Source organism: Mobula hypostoma, chromosome 2, assembly GCF_963921235.1.
Source record: "Mobula hypostoma chromosome 2, sMobHyp1.1, whole genome shotgun sequence".
Classification (NCBI taxonomy): domain Eukaryota; kingdom Metazoa; phylum Chordata; class Chondrichthyes; order Myliobatiformes; family Myliobatidae; genus Mobula; species Mobula hypostoma.
This window is the reverse complement of record NC_086098.1, coordinates 24,554,150-24,575,009: the sequence shown is the minus strand read 5'-3', so window position 1 is coordinate 24,575,009 and position 20,860 is coordinate 24,554,150. Positions and strand designations below refer to the sequence as shown.

Below are 20,860 nucleotides of genomic sequence, written 5' to 3'. Positions count from 1 at the left end.
CGCACCTGCTCCAAAAGAGGTCCCAATGATCCAGAAATCTGAATCCCTGCCCCCTGCTCCAATCCCTCAGCCACACATTTATCCTCCACCTCATTCTATTCCTCTACTCACTGTCACATGGCATTGACAGTAATCTCGAGATTACAACCCTTGTGGTCTTGCTTCTCAGCTTCTTTCCTAACTCCCTATAGTCTGTTTTCAGGACATCCCCCTCTTTTCCTACCCATGCCATTGGTACCAATATGCACCATGACCTCTGGCTGTTCACATTCCCACTTCAGGATGTTGTGGACGCGATCAGAATCATTCCGGACCCTCGCACCTGGGAGGCAAACTATCATCCGTGTTTCTTTCTCTGATTATGTTTTCATAAAAAAGATGTTTTCTGAAAATCCAGAAAATAATTAATATTTATTGTTCAATGATGAGGGAACGTCAGAGATAAGTTGATGTTTGGCACAGTTTACATAACAGGATTTAAGTATAACTGTTAACAGCTTCCTTATTAATTTGTTTATTTCCAATTCACTTGACTCATTGAAAAAGAAATTTAATCGTTTTCACACCTAACATGAACATATGCTCGTGTTTTTAGATAATGATCAGGAGAGGGGAGCCAGTTTAAATCTGTAAATTTCTAACAAACCAAGTGGCCCAAACTACAAGACAATAGCATATGTCAGGCTGGGAAACTGTATTTAAAAGCAAAACCTAACAATCTTCATTTGCAAACACGAGAAAATCATCAGATGCTGGAAATTCAAGCAGCACACACAAAATGCTGATGGAATGCAGCAGGCCAGGCAGCATCTATAGGAAGAAGTACAGTTGATGTTTCAGGTCCAGACCCTTCATCAGGACTAATGGAAAAAAGAGATAGAGAGAGATTTGAAAGTGTGAGGGGGAGGGGGAGACCCAAAATGATAGGAGAGGACAGCAGGGGGAGGGATGGAGCTAAGAGCTGGGAAGTTGATTGGCAAAAGGGATACAGGGCTGGAGAAGGGGGAGTATCATGGGACAGAACACCTTGGAAGAAAGAAAGGGGGAGGGGAGCACCAGAGGAAGATAGAGAACAGGCAAGGAATTATTGTGAGAGGGAAAGAGAGAAAAAATAATTAGGGATGGAGTAAGAAGGGGAGGTGGGGCATTAACAGAAGTTAGAGAAGTCAATGTTCATGCCATTAGGTTGGAGGCTACCAGACGGAATATAAGGTGTTGTTCCTCCAACCTGAGTGTGGCTTCATCTCGACAGTAGAGGGGGCCATGGACTGACATATCGGAATGGGAATGGGACATGGAATTAAAATATGTGGCCACTGGGAGATCCTGCTTTCTCTGGTGGACAGAGCGTAGGTGTTCAGTGAGACGGTCTCCCAGTCTGCGTCGGGTCTCACCAATATATAGAAGGCCGCACCGGGGGCAGGGAAAGATGTGCTTGGTGGTGGGATCCTGTTGGAGGTGACGGACGTTATGGAGAATTATATGTTGGACACGGAGGCTGGTGGGGTGGTAGGTGAGGACAAGGGGAACTCTATTCCTAGTGGGTGGCTGGAGGATGGGGTGAGAGCAGATGTGCATGAAATGGGAGAGATGCGTTTGAGGGCAGAGTTGATGGTGGAGGAAGGGAAGCCCCTTTCTTTAAAAAAGGAAGACATCTCCTTCGTCCTGGAATGAAAAGCCTCATTCTGAGAGCAGATGAGGAATTGAGAGAAGGGGATCACACTTTTACAAGTAACAGGGTGGGAAGAGGAATAGTCCAGGTAGCTGTGAGAGTCTGTAGGCTTATAGTAGACATCAGTAGATAAGCTGTCTCCAGAGACAGAGACAGAAAGATCAAGAAAAGGGAGAGAGGTGTCGGAAATGGACCAAGTAAATTTGAGGGCGGGGTGGAAGTTGGAGGCGAAGTTGATGAAGTCAACGAGCTCAGCATGTGTGCAGGAAGCAGCGCTAATGCAGTCATCGATGTAGTGAAGGAAAAGTGAGGGACAGATACCAGTATAGGCTTGGGACATGGACTGTTCCACATAGCCAACAAAAAGGCAGGAATAGCTGGGACCAATACAGTTGCTCATGGCTACACCTTTAGTTTGAAAGAAGTGGAGGGAGCCAAAGGAGAAATATATTAAGAGTAAGGACCAATTCCACTAGACGGAGGAGAGTGGTGGTCTTCATCTGTCTGCTTTTGAAGAAATATTAACACAACAGTGGCAAGTTCATTGCACAGCTAAGTATGTTTTAAAGAGTCAAAGGAGGCAAGCAAGTTAGTGAAGTTTTGTTGGCGGATTAATATCAAACCAGAATTGGAATAGGACAAGTATTTCAAATGTCGGTATGACTAGACCAGAACACAGAGATGGGGCGGGGGGGGGGGCGGTGCAAGGTAATGGAAAATACAAAGATTAAATGAGAACTTTAAGTTTGAGGTGCTCCTACATGGAGCCATTTTAGGTCAGTAAGCAGAGATGCAACAGCTAACTGGGATAGTGCAAGTTTGGACACAGGCAGAGTTTCAGATAATCTTCAGTTTATGAATAGTATGTGGGCTGTCAACAAAGAATGCAGTGGCATAGCAAAGACTAGTATAAGGGATGTTGAAATATAGTTGGCTAAAACGTATCCCTCTAATTGTCTGCCCCTTTCCATTCCAACATCAGGGCATTATATTACATTGGCAAGATATTATGGATACTGTAACAAGTTGAAGGTTTGAGAGGAAAGGAGAGAAGATATATTTAATGATTGGTTCATTGAAATGGGATAAATACTTTGATACCAAATGCCCATCAGAAAACACAATTCACAAAAAAAAAATCTTCAGGTGTAGCAAGACCAACAGGAATTTGATAGTGTAGTGGAAACATCTTTTAATGTTTACATTTAAGCAAGCTGTTGGTTCATGGAAACCATATGGCACGATTTCCTACTTATACAATTAATCAGATTATGAGTACCATTGCATTGAAAGCAGTTTATATGCATCAGTTTACAGACTAACTACATCCAGATGTTCTGATCTCTCTACTCTGAAGCCCACCCGAGACCCATCGCCTTATTCTTCTACTGAGAGCTTCATTCTTCAGAGGCTCTTTATTGCTCCCATCTATTATCAGTTCTTTTCCTTTCTTCACCATTAAACTCTTTGTATCAGATATCTTTTCAAACCTCAGGGCTGGACTTTCATGCATTTTCGATGCAGCATCTGTAACCCCGAGCTGGTTTCCACCCATTACATTCTGGACCTTGCTCACTGCCACTTCTTTTGACGATAGACATTTTTATGTAAGGATTACATGGCTAAATTTTTTAGGCAGTAAGTGAAGGAAAACGACACTGTAGTCTGTTTTGTTAGACTTTAAATAAACTCTGACATTGGTGCTATTGAAACAATCCAGGATTAAGATCTGATAAATTAATATCTGTGAATAAGTGGTCATAGATGCCATAAAATAGTATTTGCATCAATCCCCACAATTCTCATGGAAACTGCCTCTAATCACGGTTCTAAAAAGAAACATCTGCCCTTTTCAGCTACAGGGAAAGGAACGGCTGAAGAATCAGAATGAGCCCCAGGCAGAGATTCAAGAATGGATTTCACATTTGCTCTGTCTTGAGTTTATCCTACAGACTGCAGTGGATTTTCTCTGGAAATCTAGTTTTCTCTAGTTGATGTTATTGATGTACTTATTGAGGTGTTCTTAGGAAAATGCTAGCACAGCACCTAACTTACCTTGGCATCAGTGAATGCAAAGGTGCCTGTTTGCTGGAGATCAGTTTTTTTAAAACCATACCTTACAGGATTACTTATAAGAAACAATATAGAATTGTATAAATTTCAATAACCAAAGGGGCTATTTAGTTTATCATGGCAATGCCATGTCTAAATTAAACCTAGTTGATGGACCAGATAGACCTTTCCTATTTCATGTTCCTAATTTTTAATTAATTTTCCTTCAGGATTATTAACTTCACCCAATAGCAATTTAAAATATTCTATCTTTCTTTTTAAAACATTCAAGTTATAAAAAAATCTCAGAACTTCCAACATTTTGCTTATTGTAATTAAATTTATTCCTTTTGAAGATAAGGTTGTAGAGTTTTGCGTATACAGTCTGCACATGAAGAATCTGATTAGATCCTTTGATACTGATGGATAGAAAATCCTGAAGGTTCATTAATATCCCAAATCTGATGTGCTCTGCAAATTGTACCCTGCCACCAATTCACTGCCCAGTGAACATAATCTTCTAATTATTTCTTCACATCATTTCAGAACTTTGAACAGTTCCATCTTAAACCTATGTGCTGCAGTGAGCATTTAGTGAGAACAGTGGTGCCTGGGATGAGATTTGCGAGTGCTGTTATAGTCTGCTTGGTGCAGGTGGCAAAAATCCTCTTAACCCGATTCTGGCAGATGGATGACAACTTTGTATCGGTGTGCAGGAATAACAGTGGCCAGTTTGGCAGAATGAATTAATAGCAATCAAGTGGAAAAAGGAACAGTCTGTGAATTCAGACAACAGTTTGAGTTGAAATCATAAGCAGATGGTAATTATATAACTATAATTCTGTTACTGAAAGTTTACTGAAAATTAAGTCATGTGACACATTATTTTCTAGATGGCCAGAAAAGGCTTGCGTTCATTAAAAATACTAAATCTGCATCCAGTTCTAATATGAACCTACGAATTAATGTGCAGATTTTCTGCTGCCAGAATATCACACTCGAGAAAGGCTTTAGATGTGCAGAAATTCCCCTAAACCCACTTTGGGCAGCTTCACTTAATAGTAAAAGTCCTGGTCTCCCATTCTAAATAACACTCCTCACCTCCCCTCAGTTTTGTTTGTCTATTATCTCCCTTAGTCTTCTGCTTCACAACGCATGTATATGTCTACGTCTTGGTCTAAATCATTCTGCTACATTATTTTCAGTTTAACATCAACTTTGAAAAATAGGAACCGCAGTAGTTCATTTGCTATTTCAGCTTCCTCTGCCATTCATTGCAATTGTGGCTGATCCCCCATCTCAGTATCATATTCGCAAATTACTTTGTCTTATATTCAGGAGCTTAGAATCTGCAGTCTTTTGTGTTCCACAGGTACACTATCCTCTGAATGAAGACATTTCTCCTAAAAGTTTTATTTCAGATACTGACAGTGTGATCCAATCACAAAGAAGAGAAAATCTGCCGATGTTGGAAATCCAAATGGCACACACAGAATGCTGGAGGAACTCAGCAGGCCTGGCAGCATCTGTGGAAAATGAGTACAGTCGACATTTTGGGCCAAGACACTTCAGCAGGACTGACAGTGTGGTCCTGTTTCTAGAAACCTTGGGGCAAGGGAAACAACTAGACTGTTTTATCCTGTCATAATTTTGCACGATTCTATCGGACATTCTCTCATTCTTCTAAAACTTCAGTCAATACAGACCAAGTCAATCCAATCCTTCTGTGTACAACAGTACCTCCATCCAGGACTCCCTCTAAGGTATGTATATACTTTGCTAAGTAAGGAGATCAGAACTCCAGAATATTTCATATGTTCCTACCAAAACTCTCTATAATTGTAGGTATACATCCTTCCTCCTATATTCAAACCTCTTGCAATGAAGGCCAACGTTCCATTTGCCCGCTGGACCCACACATTTGCTTTCAATGACTGGTGTAAAGGATTACTGGATTGCTTTATTCATCACAGTTCTCAATCACTATTTAAATAGTAAAACACACACGCACGCGCAATCCTGAGTCATGGAGATAGAAGATACAGTCGGTTTAAACATCTGGGTAATGGACAGATGGAATCAGGCAAGACAAGGGTATGAGACTCGGTGTCAGGGGGTTGGTGGAGTGGAGGGTTGGAAAAAGGGGTGAGGGGGCCTGAGTGGACCAGAAAGATGGAGAAAAGAGCACTGGGGTGTGGGTTATCTACTGGCCATGGGCTTGGGAAAGTGGGTTAAAAAACAGCACAACTTTATGGGGTTTGTTCAGCCAGGCAGTTCTTCGTGTCCATTACTTTCAAAAGATGGTACAGTACATAGGCAATTGAGCCTTGTACAGCCAAGGATCAGGGCCTGTCTATACCACCCACAAGGCCAATCTAAACTAATCCCATCTGCTTGCACATGGCCTGTATCCCTTTCTTCCCTGCCTGTTCACGAGTCTGTTAAATGTCTCTTCAACAATGTTGTATCACTTCTGCCAGTTTCCCTATGTGTAGTTATGCTATTTGTTATGTTTTCAAATCAATTCCAATGATCCAAAAGCTGTGAGTTTAAAAATCAAACATGGCCAATTTGCATTCAGGTTAGAAAAAAAGGCCAAAGATTGCAAATTTCCACAGATGTACCATGCAGAGCGTTCTAACTGGTTGCATCATCTGCTGGTAAAGTGGGGGGGGGAGGGGGCATTGCACAGGATCAGAAAAAGCTGCAGAGAACTGTAAACTCAACCGGCTTCATCGTGGCCACTAGACTCCAACCCGCCCCCCCACCCCAGCATGTAGGACACCTTTAAAAAAGTGATGTCTCAACAGGAGGTATCTATTATTAAAGACCTCCATGACCCAGGACATGCCCTGTTCTCCTTGCTACAAACAAGGTGGTGGTACGGGAACCTGAAGACACGCACTCAACATTTCAGGAACAACATTTCCCCTCTGCCATCAGAATTCTGAATGGACCGTGAACCCATGAACACTACCTCAGTATCTTCCCTTTCTACTTATTTAATTTTATTTTTTATCTATATTTCTTATTGTAAATTATGGGTTTATTATTATGTACTGCAATGTTCTGCTGCTGCAAAACAACAAATTTCACAACATACATCAGTGATACTTTTACTTTACTTTATACTTTGTCACCAAACAATTGATACTAGAGCGTACAATCATCACAGCGATATTTGATTCTGCTCTTCATGCTCCCTAGAGTACAAATCAATAGTAAATATCGAAAAATTTTAATTAAATTATAAATCGTAAATAGAAAATAGAAAAGCGAAAGTAAGGTAGTGCAAAAAAACCGAGAGGCAGGTTCGGATATTTGGAGGGTACGGCCCAGATTCAGGTCAGGATCCGTTCAGCAGTCTTATCACAGTTGGAAAGAAGCTGTTCCCAAATCTGGCCGTACGAGTCTTCAAGCTCCTGAGCCTTCTCCTGGAGGAAAGAGAGACGAAAAGTGTGTTGGCTGGGTGGGTCGTGTCCTTGATTATCCTGGCAGCACTGCTCCAACAGCGTGCGGTGTAAAGTGAGTCCAAGGACGGAAGCAACACACATAAAAGTTGCTGGTGAACGCAGCAGGCCAGGCCAGAGGATGGGTAAGGGGTATATTCAGAGGGACAGAGGGAGAAAAAGGAGAGTGAGTGTCTTCTCCTATTATTTTGGATCTCTCCCTCCCCCTCCAACTTTCAAATCCCTTACTCACTTTTCCTTCAGTTAGTCCTGATGAAGGGTCTCGGCCTGAAACGACGACTGCACCTCTTCCTAGAGATGCTGCCTGGCCTGCTGCATTCACCAGCAACTTTTATGTGTGTTGCTTGAGTTTCCAGCATCTGCAGAATTCCTGTTGGTTGCCAAGGACTGAAGATTGGTTTGTGTGATGTGCTGGGCTGTGTTCACGATCTCCTGCAGTTTCTTCCGGTCTTGGACAGGACAACTTCCATACCAGGTTGTGATGCACCCCAGAAGAATGCTTTCTATGGTGTCCAATATTAAACCCAATTCTGAACTCCACTCTCACAGTGTGTAGTTGACTTTTAATTAGTCTCCCTAACTATTCAGCAATGTTCTGTCAGCAACCTGGATTTTACAAGGTACAGTTATACTTTCAGTAATAATAATAATAATGGGGTGCCCAGGGAGGGGTAGCTTCTCTGGTCTGGTCAAGGAGCTTGTTGTATCCATTTTTGGGTAACTCACTCACCATCTGACACTCAGCTCTCGCCTGTGGCTCCAAGTAGTTGTTTGTATGTAACAACGACCACAGCAGGGTACACAGATTCAATAGGCTGGCTACATCAGGAGAGGATAGGCAGCCGGCCTCTTATTCCAGCAAGACAGGAACGTGCCTGTCCTCGCACGTGAAGTGAGCTCCAGTGGAATGGACAGATGAGATCAACAGTGAGATCCATCGGCCGGGAAGGTGGTTCAGCAACACTTAGTGGAGAGCGGAGGACATGACAAGGCACAAAAGAAGTGATGGTCATCCACTGAAACCAAGGAAGACCACAGTTCTGACCACTACTTGTACCAGTGGACCCGAACTTCCAAGATTCAGAGAGTGAAACTACACCAGTGCAGTGGCTTTTCCAGTATAAAAACTTTCCTGCACAAGTTTCGTTGTGCAGTTCACATCCTCTAAATCCAACATCAAGTCCAGTCAAAAGAAGAACTGCACTATCTATCTTTGTTGGATATGACAGAAAACCAATCAATAATAATAAAAGTCCAATGAATTCTTTCAAACACTTGTTTTATTGTAATCCATTAACACTCAGAGAATACCTGTTTTACATCTGTGGATAATTACTAATTTGTGATTACCTTTGATGATGTTAAATAGAATAACTTAGTTGCTTTAGGAAATGGGAATCCGTCCATTGCCATACAAGGCATTGTCCCAATACTGCTGATGAAATCATACATCAAAATGTCATATTGCCATGTAAGGAATACAGCAGGGTGCAGTTCATCTCCTGTAAGTAATGACAGCTTCAAGTTGCAGCTGTAGAAAACAAAAATAATGTAAAGTACAGTGTGTGAAAATTATTTTTAATGTGTAGTTCAATGCTATAATGAACAACATTAAGTATTCTTCAGGACATTATATTCTACCTCTGAAATTCAGTTCCATTGACTTCTGAAAGACTATGCCCATGACATAAATGCAAGCAGGCTTTTTCCACTAAGGTCATGGGTTAAGGGTGAAAGGTGAAATGTTTAAGGGGAACATGAGGGGAAACTTCTTCACTCAGAGAGTTGTGAGAGTGTGGGATGAGCTGCAAGAGCAAGTGGTGCATGCAAGCTAAATTTCACTGGAGAGATACATTGATGGGGGGTATGGAGGGCTATAGTCTGGGTGCAGGCCAATGGGACTAGGCAGTTTAAACGGTTCAACATAGATTAGATGGGCAGAAAAGCCAGTTCCTGAGCTGTACTATTCTATGACCCTATAAAATTACTATTCTATGAATATACCAGCCAATATGGGCACAGCAATCTTCTACAAACAGCAATGAAAGTAAGTTGCAGCATCTGGAAATACAATCATTCGTAACTCAGGCTTTTTCATGCCAGTGCAATGGGAGTGTGGCAATCAACTGTGTTCCTTGTGGAAAATGTCTATTTGAATTCAGAGGATGCAGTGTTTAACTTCCCTACGAGATGAGGACAAGTGGCTCAATATAACACACTTTTAAATGCATTAATGCCCAGGTTGGCTTCAGTGATCAAACTCCAAAGAGCACCTGTCCACTGAGCCACAACACAGTTGAAAATGCTTTGACATTCTGAATTTTGATGACTGGTAGGGAAGGAAAGCAGTGGAGGGAGCACTGCCCTTCATGACTTTGTGACAGTATGGAACCTGCATCAGAAATGAAATGAACGTGGGCAATGAAATCATTGCTACAAATGAGTCTACTGCACCTGGGAAAGTTTTTTTGCCCTGCTTACTTGATTCAGTTGTCATGTCTCAAAACACACACACATGCATCATATTCTTGCTGCTTAATTCATTCCTTGCTATCTCAGCACTTCTGAACATCTCAAACAACCTCGAAGAACTGGCCTCTTTCTCTACCACACAACCAAAGCACATGCCTCTCTCCTGCACAAACACACACAACCAAAGTACACTCCTCTCTTCCTTTCTCACAAGGAAACGATGTTGAAATACGATCTCACGCCGCCCATTGCGCCTGCTCCATTAATAAACAACATCAGAGCCGGTCGGCTACCCTGACCATTTTCTACCCTGTATTCCGATTCCTCTAAGTATTCAAATAATCTGTTCAACTCAATTCTGAATTTAGTCAATGACTGAGCATCCATAACCATCCAGAGTAGAGAATTATGAAGATCACTACCATTTGAATGAAGGAACGAATATAATTTTGGAAGAACATTGCCAACTCTCAGATCAAAACACTGGATCTCTAGAGTCCAGGATCTACAGTGTCAGCTTTTCAATGAATTGATTGATTTTCATTTTAGTTTTAAATAGCCAAACTCATACTTTGAGATTGTGACTCCCAGTCGTAGACTCCTCAGCTAGGGAAACATCCTCTCCATCTAACTACTAAAAATTCTGCACGATTCAAAGGATCACTTCCCATTCTTCTAAACTCTAAAATTGTTGAGTAGACTAATACTCTACCTCTAGTGAACCATTACTATATTCTCTCTTTAGAAAGTATACCCTTTTTCTAAAGCAGGGCAACCAAAATAGAACATTGTAAGAGTGTCGACAAAAATCGACACAAATGTAATTACTTCTGAATCACCCTGGTTTCCTTGGCTGCATAAGTCTAGTAAAATCTCTCAAGTCCCGCCAAACTCATGAGATTGAGATGGCTCAATCCTACCCCAAAACTCGGTTTGTGTGGATGCTGTGTAATTTGCTACCCTGTTACAAATTAGTGCCACGGAATAACCAACAGTACACTGCATACGATTAAAGGAATTATATTTATGAATCTTAACTTAAGGGTTAGTGAAAAATAACAAAAAGAGCCCATTCTAATTAAACAGTCAAATGTGGACAAGTTGGACCTCATCTTGAACTTCTCTGTCACTCACGCGCTGGGCCCTCGGTCAACGTGAAAGCACACACCACCTTCTGAATGTCATTCACAATCCATCTCAAACAAATGGGTCTCCCACTGGATTGCACGCTATGACCGGTTCTCCCCCGTGTCTTCCCTCTTCATCTCCCGCCCAAAAAAAAACCCCAAGCCCAACCTTAGAGTCCCTCACCAGAGAAACCTCCCTTAATTCGACCATCCTAACGGATGGCACACATTTCTCTTCATCTCTTATCTTCAAAAATAACCCAAACAAGCTGAAAACAGAGCAAGCTGAAAAGAAGCTGCTCTTACAGAACTGCAACAATGCAATACATACAGCGTAACAGTTAAAATGTTCACTTTATTCCAACCCCCAAATAAATGGCAACGTTGTGTATATATAAGAAAAAACCCAGCCCCCAAAACGTAATAACATACAATATAACACGTAACATACACGGCGAACTTAACCCTTAATGTTCCGAGTTAATTCTGCCTAATGAAATTAAGGAGTCCCTACAACATTCCTAGATGTGTTCTAGCCAAGACCTTGTACAAAAGCAGTAAACATTTCTATATTTTACCCAAAGACTCCAGAAATCAAAGTTACCATTGTGGGTCTAACTGCTGCTGTTCCTGCATATAGGCTCTCAGTGACTTACGTACAGAACCTTTGAATAACAAGAAGTCTAAATCTCTGCCCATATTAAAAACGCCAGCATTTCTGCTTTTCCTCTAGCAAAATAGATGAGCTCACATTTTAATAGATTGTACTCCGCCTACCCACATGCTCAACTTGTCTTCGATTATTTGGATTTCTAGAAGGTATTCAGTAAGGTTCCAAATAAAAGGCTCGGGAGCAGAACAAGAGCTTTGTTGGTTTTGTTGCAAACATGGTAACTAGCCATCAATCCAACAACATTGATTAAGATTGCCTTAAAGACCATTACTTCCAAAGAAATGAAAGAGTATCTATCTTGCAAACAGATGATCTCTCCCTTACTTCTTACAACACTACAAAACTGATTAAAAATTCTAATATTGACTTAAAGGATGACAAACAAACATCTCTTGGCTCATCATCTTTAAAGAAGGGCTCCCTTGATTTGATAACTATACCTTCAATTGTTGATTGATTTTTCTAAGGTTAACAATTTCTTCTGAATGTTTCTTATCATCCAGCTGTTTCCTCTCAGTAAATCGTTTCTCAGCTGCATTATATTTATCCTTCATTTCACTGAGTTCATTTTGAAGAGTGGCTATTTCTTGTTTAAGTTCTTCAATCTATTGTAAGAGAAAAAGACAATCAAAAGATATTTCAGGTTTTGATCAATGGACAAAGTAACACTACAGCAGTTTACAAAATATTTCAAAATAACATTACAATTTCTGCAACAATATCAATTTTAGGATTCTCAATGTTTTTTTCTGTCTCTGAACTGAACCATTTAAATTTAAAAAAAAACAGAAATACCCAAAGTACACAACAGATGAAACAGTACCAGGAACAACAAAGCTTGCATCTCAAATTTTCTTCCCCGTTCAAGACATTGTTTGTGTTTATTCATAGTAAGTTGGCTTATTAAGTAAAAATGTGTCAAGATGTGTCAAGGAGGCAGCAGAAAGGAACTTATAGACCATTTAGCCTGGCCTCCGTGGCTGGGAAGATGTTAGAGTCAATTGTTGAGGATGAGGTGATGGAGTACTTGGCGACACAGGACAAAATAGGACTAAGTCAGCATGGTTTCCTTAAGGGAAATTCTTACCTGACAAACCTGTTGGAATTCTTTGAGGAGATTACGAGTAGGATAGATAATGGGGATGCAGTGGATGTTGTACATTTGGACTTTTGGAAGGCCTTTGACAAGGTGCTACACATGAGGCTGCTTACCAAGTTAAGTGCCCATGTATTGCAGGAAAGTCACTGGCATGGCTAGAGCATTGGCTGATTGGTAGGAGGCAGTGAGGGGGAATAAAAGGATCCTGTTCTGGTTGGCTGCCAGTGATTAGTGGTGTTCCGCAGGGGTCGGTGTTGGGACCGCTTCTTTTTAAGCTATATACCAATGATTTAGATAGTGGAATAGATGGCTTTGTTACCAAGTTTGCAGATGATACGAAGGTTGGTGGAGAGGCAGGAAGTGTTGAGGAAACAAGCTGCAGAAGGCTATAGAAGACAGATTAGGAGAATGGGCAAATAAGTGTCAGATGAAATACAATGTTGGAAAATGCATGGTCACTGACTTTGGTAGTAGAAATAAATGTGCAGACTATTTCCTAAATGAGGAAAAAAATACAAAAAATCTGAGGTGAAAAGGGACTTGGGAGACCTTGTACAGAACACCAAAAAGGTTAACTTACAGGTAGAATCAGTGGTGAGGAAGGAAAATGTAATGCTACCATTCATTTTAAGAGTACTAGAATACAAGAACAAGGATGTGATGCTGAGGCTTTAAAAGGCACTGGTGAGGCCTCACCTTGAGTATTGTGAACAGTTTTAGGTTCCTCATCAAGAAAATATGTGCTGGCATTGGAGAGGGTTCAGAGGAGGTTCACAAGAATATTCCCCAGAATAAAAGAGTTATCATATGAGGAACATTTGATGGCTCCGTGTCTGTACTCGCTGGAATTTAGAAGGATTGGGGGGAGCGTGATCTCAATGAAACCTTTCGAATGTTGAAAGGCCTAGACAGAGTAGATGTGGAAAGGATGCTTCCCATGGTGGGGGAGTCTAGGACAAGAGAACACAGCCTCAGGATAGAGGGGTGTCCATTTAAAACAAAGATGCAGAGAACTTTCTTTAGCTGGAGGATGGTGAATTTGGGAAATTTGTTACCACAGGCAGCTGTGGAGGCCAGGTCATTAGGTGTCTTTAAGGCAAGAAATTGATAGGTTCTTGATTGGACATGGAATCAGAATCAGAATCAGGTTTATTATCACCGGCATGTGACATGAAATTTGTTAACTTAGCAGCAGCAGTTCAATGCAATACATGATCTAGCAGAGAAAAAAAATAATAATAAATAAACAAGTAAATCAATTACATATTAGATTAGATTAAAAACGTGCAAAAACAGAAATACTGTATATTAAAAAAATAGTGAGGTAGTGTCCAAAGATTCAATGTCCATTTAGGAATCAGATGGCAGAGGGGAAGAAGCTGTTCCTGAATCACTGAGTGTGTGCCTTCAGGCTTCTGTACCTCCTACCTGACAGTAACAGTGAGAAAAGGGCATGCCCTGGGTGCTGGAGGTCCTTAATAATGGCATTAAAGGTTACAGGCAGAAGACTGGGGAATGGGGTTGAGGAGGGGGAAAATGGATAGGCCATGATTGAATGGCAGAGCAGACTTGAAGGGCCAAATGGCCTAATTCTGCTCCTATATCTTATGGTGTTATGATATCACAATCCTGAGGATTGCATTGTTAGTTGGCAAGACTTCCAGTTCGATGTTCATGTTCTAGACAGCCCAAAGTGCATAACATGTTGTTAGCTTAAGAAATTCAAGGACCAGGTTTGAAGAACAGGGCTTCACACAACCATTGGTATAACTGCAGTGCATTTCAGGAAGCTGAGTACTAGCAAACATCAGAAGGTCATCTATCAATTGACTTCAAAGAGGATTCTGGGTCTGTAGAGAAGAAAGTAAGATAGTTTTCTTAATTACTTTGTTTTAGCTTGTCATATTTCAAACTGCATTTTAATGTTTTTAATTTTAAAATGAATCGTTTTCCTTTAGTATTTTACTTTTGATGCATCTTAAATGTCTGTAGATGCTCTAACTGTACCTTTTGTCAAAGCCTATCACAACTGTTTGGGTCAGCCCTCCGCTCTCTGCACCTGACCCAGATCAGTAGGGCTGTGCAAGGACCACAGGGGGTGCTTTAGAACACTTAAAGGAACAAATCCAACAGATTCTGACCCACTGCTTTACCTTTGCTCAAGCAATAATCTCTTATATTTCAGGCATTCATCTTAAATCCTCTCACTATTGTTTTTGGAATAATTTACCTGTTGGCGCAGTGAAATTTTTCCTATATCTCCTTGGAGAGCCTTCCTCAATCCAAATGCAACACTACTTTCATACAAGGTCTCATACGCCGCGAGAGTCATGAGGATCTCATTACGCACTCTAAGGAGCAGCAGTCCACGTTCTGGACAGTTGATGGTGACCTGCCTAATCAGCTCATCTGTTCAATAATGCAAATTAAGGACAACACAGATATTAAAATGAACACAACTTCCACACTGCAGAGTTTTAAAACTGCAAAATTTAGTGTTATTTAACCTGTTTTCCCTGTCGATGTCCTCATTTAACCAACTGAGTCTACTAGAATCTCAATTCTGGGGATGTTATCCAGGGAAAAGATTTTGATATTGGATCCCTTTTCCTTCCAGTAAGTTAGGAGAATTGTGAAAAGGCAAAGTTGGTAGTACTTTTCTAGTGCCTTCATATGAATTGTTATCCACCTCACAGTTCTAATAGGCATCCGTTAGTCTCATGAGACCATGGATTTGCGCCTTGGAAGGTTTTCAGGGCGCAGGCCTGGGCAAGGTTGTATGGAAGACCAGCAGTTGTTCATGCTGCAAGTCTCCCCTCTCCACGCCACTGATGTTGTCCAAGGGAAGGGCATTAGGACCCATACAGCTTGGCACCGGTGTCGTCACAGAGCAATGTGTGGTTAAGTGCCTTGCTCAAGGATTGTGTCCTGCTGCCTCAGCCAAGGCTTGATCTCACTATGCAAATCACTAGACGAATGCCTTAACTACTTGGCCATGCGCCAACACACCTCACAGTAGCATTTGCATAAACCTACAAAGTGATGTTCTCTTGTTTGTGAAAGTGACAGGAAATCGGTCTACTGAAATAAAATAAATTAAAAACACATTTTAAGAAAAGCAGACCAGGGAGGTTGATGTGAAAGTAAGAGCTATTGAAAACCATCGAGATTAATTGTGATTACAACTGCAGAATGTGTCTACGGCTCAAGAAACAAAAAAACTTTAACTGATTTAACACTAAAATTCATTAGAGGTGGGAAATTTTTCCAAACAATTTGTTCTGGAAGGAAATCATAGCTCTTAGATTACATTCTATTTTATTGGTCAGTCAAAGGGGCTGCTTGTGGAGAGTGCAGCAGTTAAAGGAATCTAGTAGGAGTTGCTTATAACCCTCCAAACAGAAATTGTATTTCAGACATCATACAAATGAGGATGGTTGGTGGAGTGGAGATACATCTCTACCAAGGGAGGTGTCAGACACCTTCCCTTCACTAGTTTGCAGGTCACCCTTGGGCAATGTGTAGCAGCTGCTTAGTCCCTTGATCAGGGTCACATGAAGCCTTGGGAGTAGGTGGTAGGTGGTTACATGAGCAGCTGTGTATATCACAAGTCCTGTTTATGTGACCACTGATGCCAGGCAGACACTCTCTGAGGAGTATTGACAATGGCTGGAGTCACCCATCTTGTGAAGACACTGCCCAGAAGAAGGCAATGGTAAATCCCTTCTGTAGAAATCTTTGCCTAGAACAATCATGGTCACCGTGGTCGTATACATCATATGACAAGGCACATAATAAATGGATGAACAAATCAGGAAGTTAATAGTGCATCCATCTAGGGCAGCGTGTACAATAACTATGGGATCTATTGTCCACATAGAGACCAGGCAAACCAACGTAGCTGTAAGAGCATGGGAGATGAAGTTATGGAGGTTATAAGAAATAATTTTGTAGGTCAATATGTTGTTGAGAAAATGAAAGAGCAGGCTATTTTAGCGCTTTATCATGTGATGAGAAAAGGTTAATTGAGGTTCTGATAGGTCTACTAACCATGCAGTTTAACACCTAGATGACAGTAATTGAGCATGGTTGACACAAAATTATTACCAAACTGTATTTCAACTTTTTCCTCAGTCAGACAGCACAGAAGCAAGACAATGTGCACTCATGTTCATCCTGACTATTGAACATCCATGTGCACCAACTTTTGATCTGTAGCCCTCTGTACTTTTGCAATTCATGTGGAGACACCTCCCTTTGCAAATGCTTCTTGACCTGTCCATTTCCTCCAGCAATATGCTCTTTAATAATTCAAGCACTCCTCTAGAAACTTCTTAAATTATGTGAGAGTACCTAGCTCCATTTCCTTCCTCAATCTACAGTGTTTTTTGGCTTATTCATGATAGTATAACTACCAATAACCATGAATAAAAACATACATTTAGGCAAAATTAGATATTAGGTCAGAAAAAGGTCGATTTTGAATGTTGCTGGAGCATAAAATTAAACAACTTCCTTAGGAGTTTGCAAAGACTTGGCATGACATCTAAAACTCTGACAAACTTCTATAGGTGTGTAGTGGAGAGTATATTGACTGGCTGCATCACAGTCTGGTTTGGAAAAACCAATGCCCTTGAACGGAAAATCCTACACAAATTAGTGGATACAGTCTGGTCCATCACGAGTAAAGCTCTCCCCACCGTTGAGCACATCTACACAAAGCTTTGGTGCAGGAAAGCAGCATCCATCATCAGGGAACCCTACCACCCAGGACATGCTCTCCTCTAGCTGCTGCCATCAGGACGAAGGTACAAGAGCCTTGGGACTCACAAGCCAGGTACAGAAACAGTTATTACCATCAGACTCATGAACCACAGGGGATAACATCACTCAGCTTCACCTGCCCCATCACTGAAATGCTCCCACAGCCAATGGCCTTGCATTCAAGAACTCTTCATCTCATGTTCTCGACATTTATTGCTTACTTATTTATTATTTCTTTCTTTTTGTATTTGCACACTTATTGTTGTCTTTTGCACACTGGTGAACACCCAATTTGGTGCAGTCTTTCATTGATGCTATTATGGTTGTACTTTGACAGTAAATTTACTTTGGAATTCATTAATAATGAACTTGCTTACAGTATGTGTGAACATCGGCACCTCAGAGTGAAGAATTCACTTACCAAAGCATTGTGCATACAATTCCCGGCGAATAGGGCAAATGCCCGTTTCCCGAGCCTGCCTTTGCTGCAGCTTTCTATCTAAGCTGTCCTGCAGATTTATCACATCTGTTCGAATGGCTGGAACAGTAGATATTTGTTGAATCCACATCTGGCCATTCTCCGACCATTCTCTTTAAGAGGAGGTAATATTAAAACTAATTTTCCTGTTTTACTTGATACAATTTCATTTTCTCAAACATTCTCTGTGATGCATTTACAAAGATTTCCATACTTTACACTTAGTGTCTAATCTTTTTACAAAAAAGGGATGCTATTCAACCCCACCAAAATGGGTATTTCCAGATTTTCCTCCATTTTACCTCTTCTTACCAATGTCCCTGATTGGCACATTTCTCTTGGTAGCCTCTGCACCTGCCTCACAGTTCTCTGTTCATTTAAACACTTACTGAAGCACTACTATTTACTGAACTCCGCAGGGCCTTTCACTTCTTGTGTTTATGAACATCAGTTGAAATAAAAGCCAATTTCACACCATGTTTTTGTTTAATCAAGCTCTGTTGAGTAGAGGAATATTTGCTTTGGAAAAGACTACAGAGGGAAGAGACAAAGTACAGAGTGAAGGTATGTTTGCGTATTTAGTGAACACGTCGGAAAGGCCAGCAGGAAAATGGGTAAATATTAAAGATTAGCCAAATTTGACACATGCACATCGAAACATAGTGAAATGCATCATCTGTGTTAATGACCAACAGAGTCCGAGGATATAGTGTGGGCTAGCCTGCAAATGTCGCCATGCTTCCACCTCCAAGACAGCATGCCCATAACTTACTAACACATTCGTCTTTGCACTGTGGGAGGAAACTGGAGCACCTGAAGAAACCCACACGGTTACAGGGAGAACGTAAAGACTCCTTACAGACAGTGCGGGTAATTGAACTGCAATTGCTGGTGCTGGAAGATTTTACACTGGTTGCTATGCTACCTTAGCATCCATCACCAATACCAATACACAATCCCCATGAAAGGCTATGTCAGCAAATTGTTCGTGAATGCCACAGTCGGCGCAACTGGGCAGATGGACTATACTTGCTTCTGGTTCTTTTGCTCATAATTCTATTTAGTTTGAGAAGGGGGAAAGCATAGGCTATAATCTGCTTATATTTCATTAACCCAGAAGTAAATTCATCTGTGCATTGCAGTGAAATAATTTGTATTTCATATTAGACCTCAATTTCAATCTTTAGGGCAATGTGGTAAATTTTAGTTAAATTAGTACAGGCAACTGTACAGAAGCTTAGTGATAGGTAATTCTCTCATGAAGCCCAAAGCAAAATGTCAAGAGCAAGCATTTGTGAACTAGATTGAATGACAGCATCACTATTAATCCTTCCTTTGCATTCCTTAATAAAAACCAGTTTAGTTCATTTGATTTTTTAAAAATCAAAATCTAAATTTGAAGTTGCTGGCAAACTAGGAGCCATTGCAGATTTTCAGGGCAATTGCTTTTTAAAAACTATTTGCCTACACTGTAAAGGAATACCCACTACAAATAATGGATAATATTGTCTCAGGCAGGTCTTTTGGGGATTGATAACGCCCAAGAACATTAGGAAGATAAAAGTGAGAAAGAAAGCTCACTGAAATCACTGACCTTGGAGGTAATATTGCATTCAAAATGCATTCTATTGACTGTTTATTACTTTCTTCTGCTTTCCTTGCTCCTGTAAGAACACATTTTGTCGGGCTTACTTTTGTGTGTGCCTGGATAAACAAAGCATGTTGAATTAATGTTCTTCTGGGAAGAAGGAGAGTTTCAGACTCCATACTTTTGCTTAATATTTCTTCTAATTTATGAGATCTGTGAGAAGCAGCACCACTGAGAGTCAGCTGTACTCCTACTTTGAGAGCTACAGCCAGACCGAGCAAGACTAGGTCTGGAAAACTATCTCTATCCTGCTTCGAGATCATGTTTTTCACCAAAGCTCAAATCTTAGGAAAACCACACAAAGAATATTTGTATTTTGGATGAGTCCAGCAAATGATGGATGCCCTTATATGGAATAGAGCACTGCTTGAGGATGAATTTAAAACCAACTTGGCCAAATGCCATATCAAACCCAAACCAAGCATTTCTACATTTTCCATATCTAATCCAACCATCACAGCAAACATAACAATCTCAAACATGTCACTGATCTGTTTGAGCATAAAATGTCAAATCTGAACCTCACAATTTACTGAAAGTTACTTTATTACTAAGTGAGCCTGAACTGGATACATTATTGGAATAGCCTAGCCTGACTCAAATCAGAAATCTTTATTAGAGCAGCTGTCCAATTTGACCTGAGCTGGCCCGATCCTGTCATGTACAGTCAGCTCTCGTTGGGACTGGGTCGCGTAAGCAGGTTTATTTATTTAGAGCCCAATGGGTCACGCCAGCCAGGAATCCATCTATTTAACCCTAGAGTAATCACAGGACAAAATAACCATTTCACCTAGTAACAGGTATATCTTTGGACTTTGAGAGGAAAACCAGAGCACCCAAAGAAAACCCATGCACTCACAGGAAGAATGTACAAACTTTCTTACGGAGGATGCTGGTCTTGAACTCTGAACTCTGACACCCTGAGCTGTAATAGCGTCACATTAACCATTGCGCTACCATAGGGCCGTGTATCGGAGACCTCCAATTTCCAGTCCTCAAGCAAGCAAACAGCCAATGAACTGTCTGTGCATCAGATTCACTCCAATAAAATCATACTATGAAGGGAATTTTGAAAAAGGCTTGTTAATCATGAACCTGACCTTCTGTGCATATATTTGTAGGCTGAAACTTCATCTCTTGGCTCTTCTACTCCCTTTGAAATTTGACAATCATCCATGTACATCTTCCCATCCAACTCCCACCTATCAGAGTCATAGAAAAGTACAGCACAGAGGCAGACCCTTCAGCCCATCTAGTCCAGGTCGAACAATTTACGCTGCCTAGTCCCATTGACCTGCACCAGGACCATAGCCCTCTAGACTCCTAGCATCCATATACCTATCCAAATTTCTCTTAACCATTGAAATCAAGTCTGCATGGACCACTTACGCTGGCAGCTCACTCC

General features: G+C 41.0%; 1 protein-coding gene across 1 annotated transcript; it reads right to left on the bottom strand.

Moving 5' to 3' along the window:
- Positions 1 to 8,622: 8,622 nt before the first annotated feature.
- LOC134343103 (axonemal dynein light intermediate polypeptide 1-like) lies at positions 8,623 to 19,718 on the bottom strand. The gene is made up of 5 exons (XM_063041990.1): positions 19,402 to 19,718; positions 17,751 to 17,920; positions 14,796 to 14,974; positions 11,907 to 12,071; positions 8,623 to 8,725 (listed from the first exon to the last, which is right to left on the bottom strand). Exons 1-5 carry the CDS (start codon positions 19,716 to 19,718, stop codon positions 8,690 to 8,692), a joined length of 867 nt encoding a protein of 288 aa, XP_062898060.1. The 3' UTR covers positions 8,623 to 8,689.
- Positions 19,719 to 20,860: the final 1,142 nt, after the last annotated feature.

What these genes read in the sequence shown, in the direction of transcription:
- LOC134343103 (XM_063041990.1), bottom strand. Translation starts at nt 19,718, where the DNA reads ATGATCTCGAAGCAGGATAGAGATAGTTTTCCAGACCTAGTCTTGCTC. An exon ending in AATGCAATATTACCTCCAAG is followed by an intron (nt 17,921 to 19,401) that starts GTCAGTGATTTC and finishes CTCCTCTTAAAG; the next exon opens with AGAATGGTCGGAGAATGGCC. An exon ending in AAATTTCACTGCGCCAACAG is followed by an intron (nt 12,072 to 14,795) that starts GTAAATTATTCC and finishes CTCTTACAATAG; the next exon opens with ATTGAAGAACTTAAACAAGA.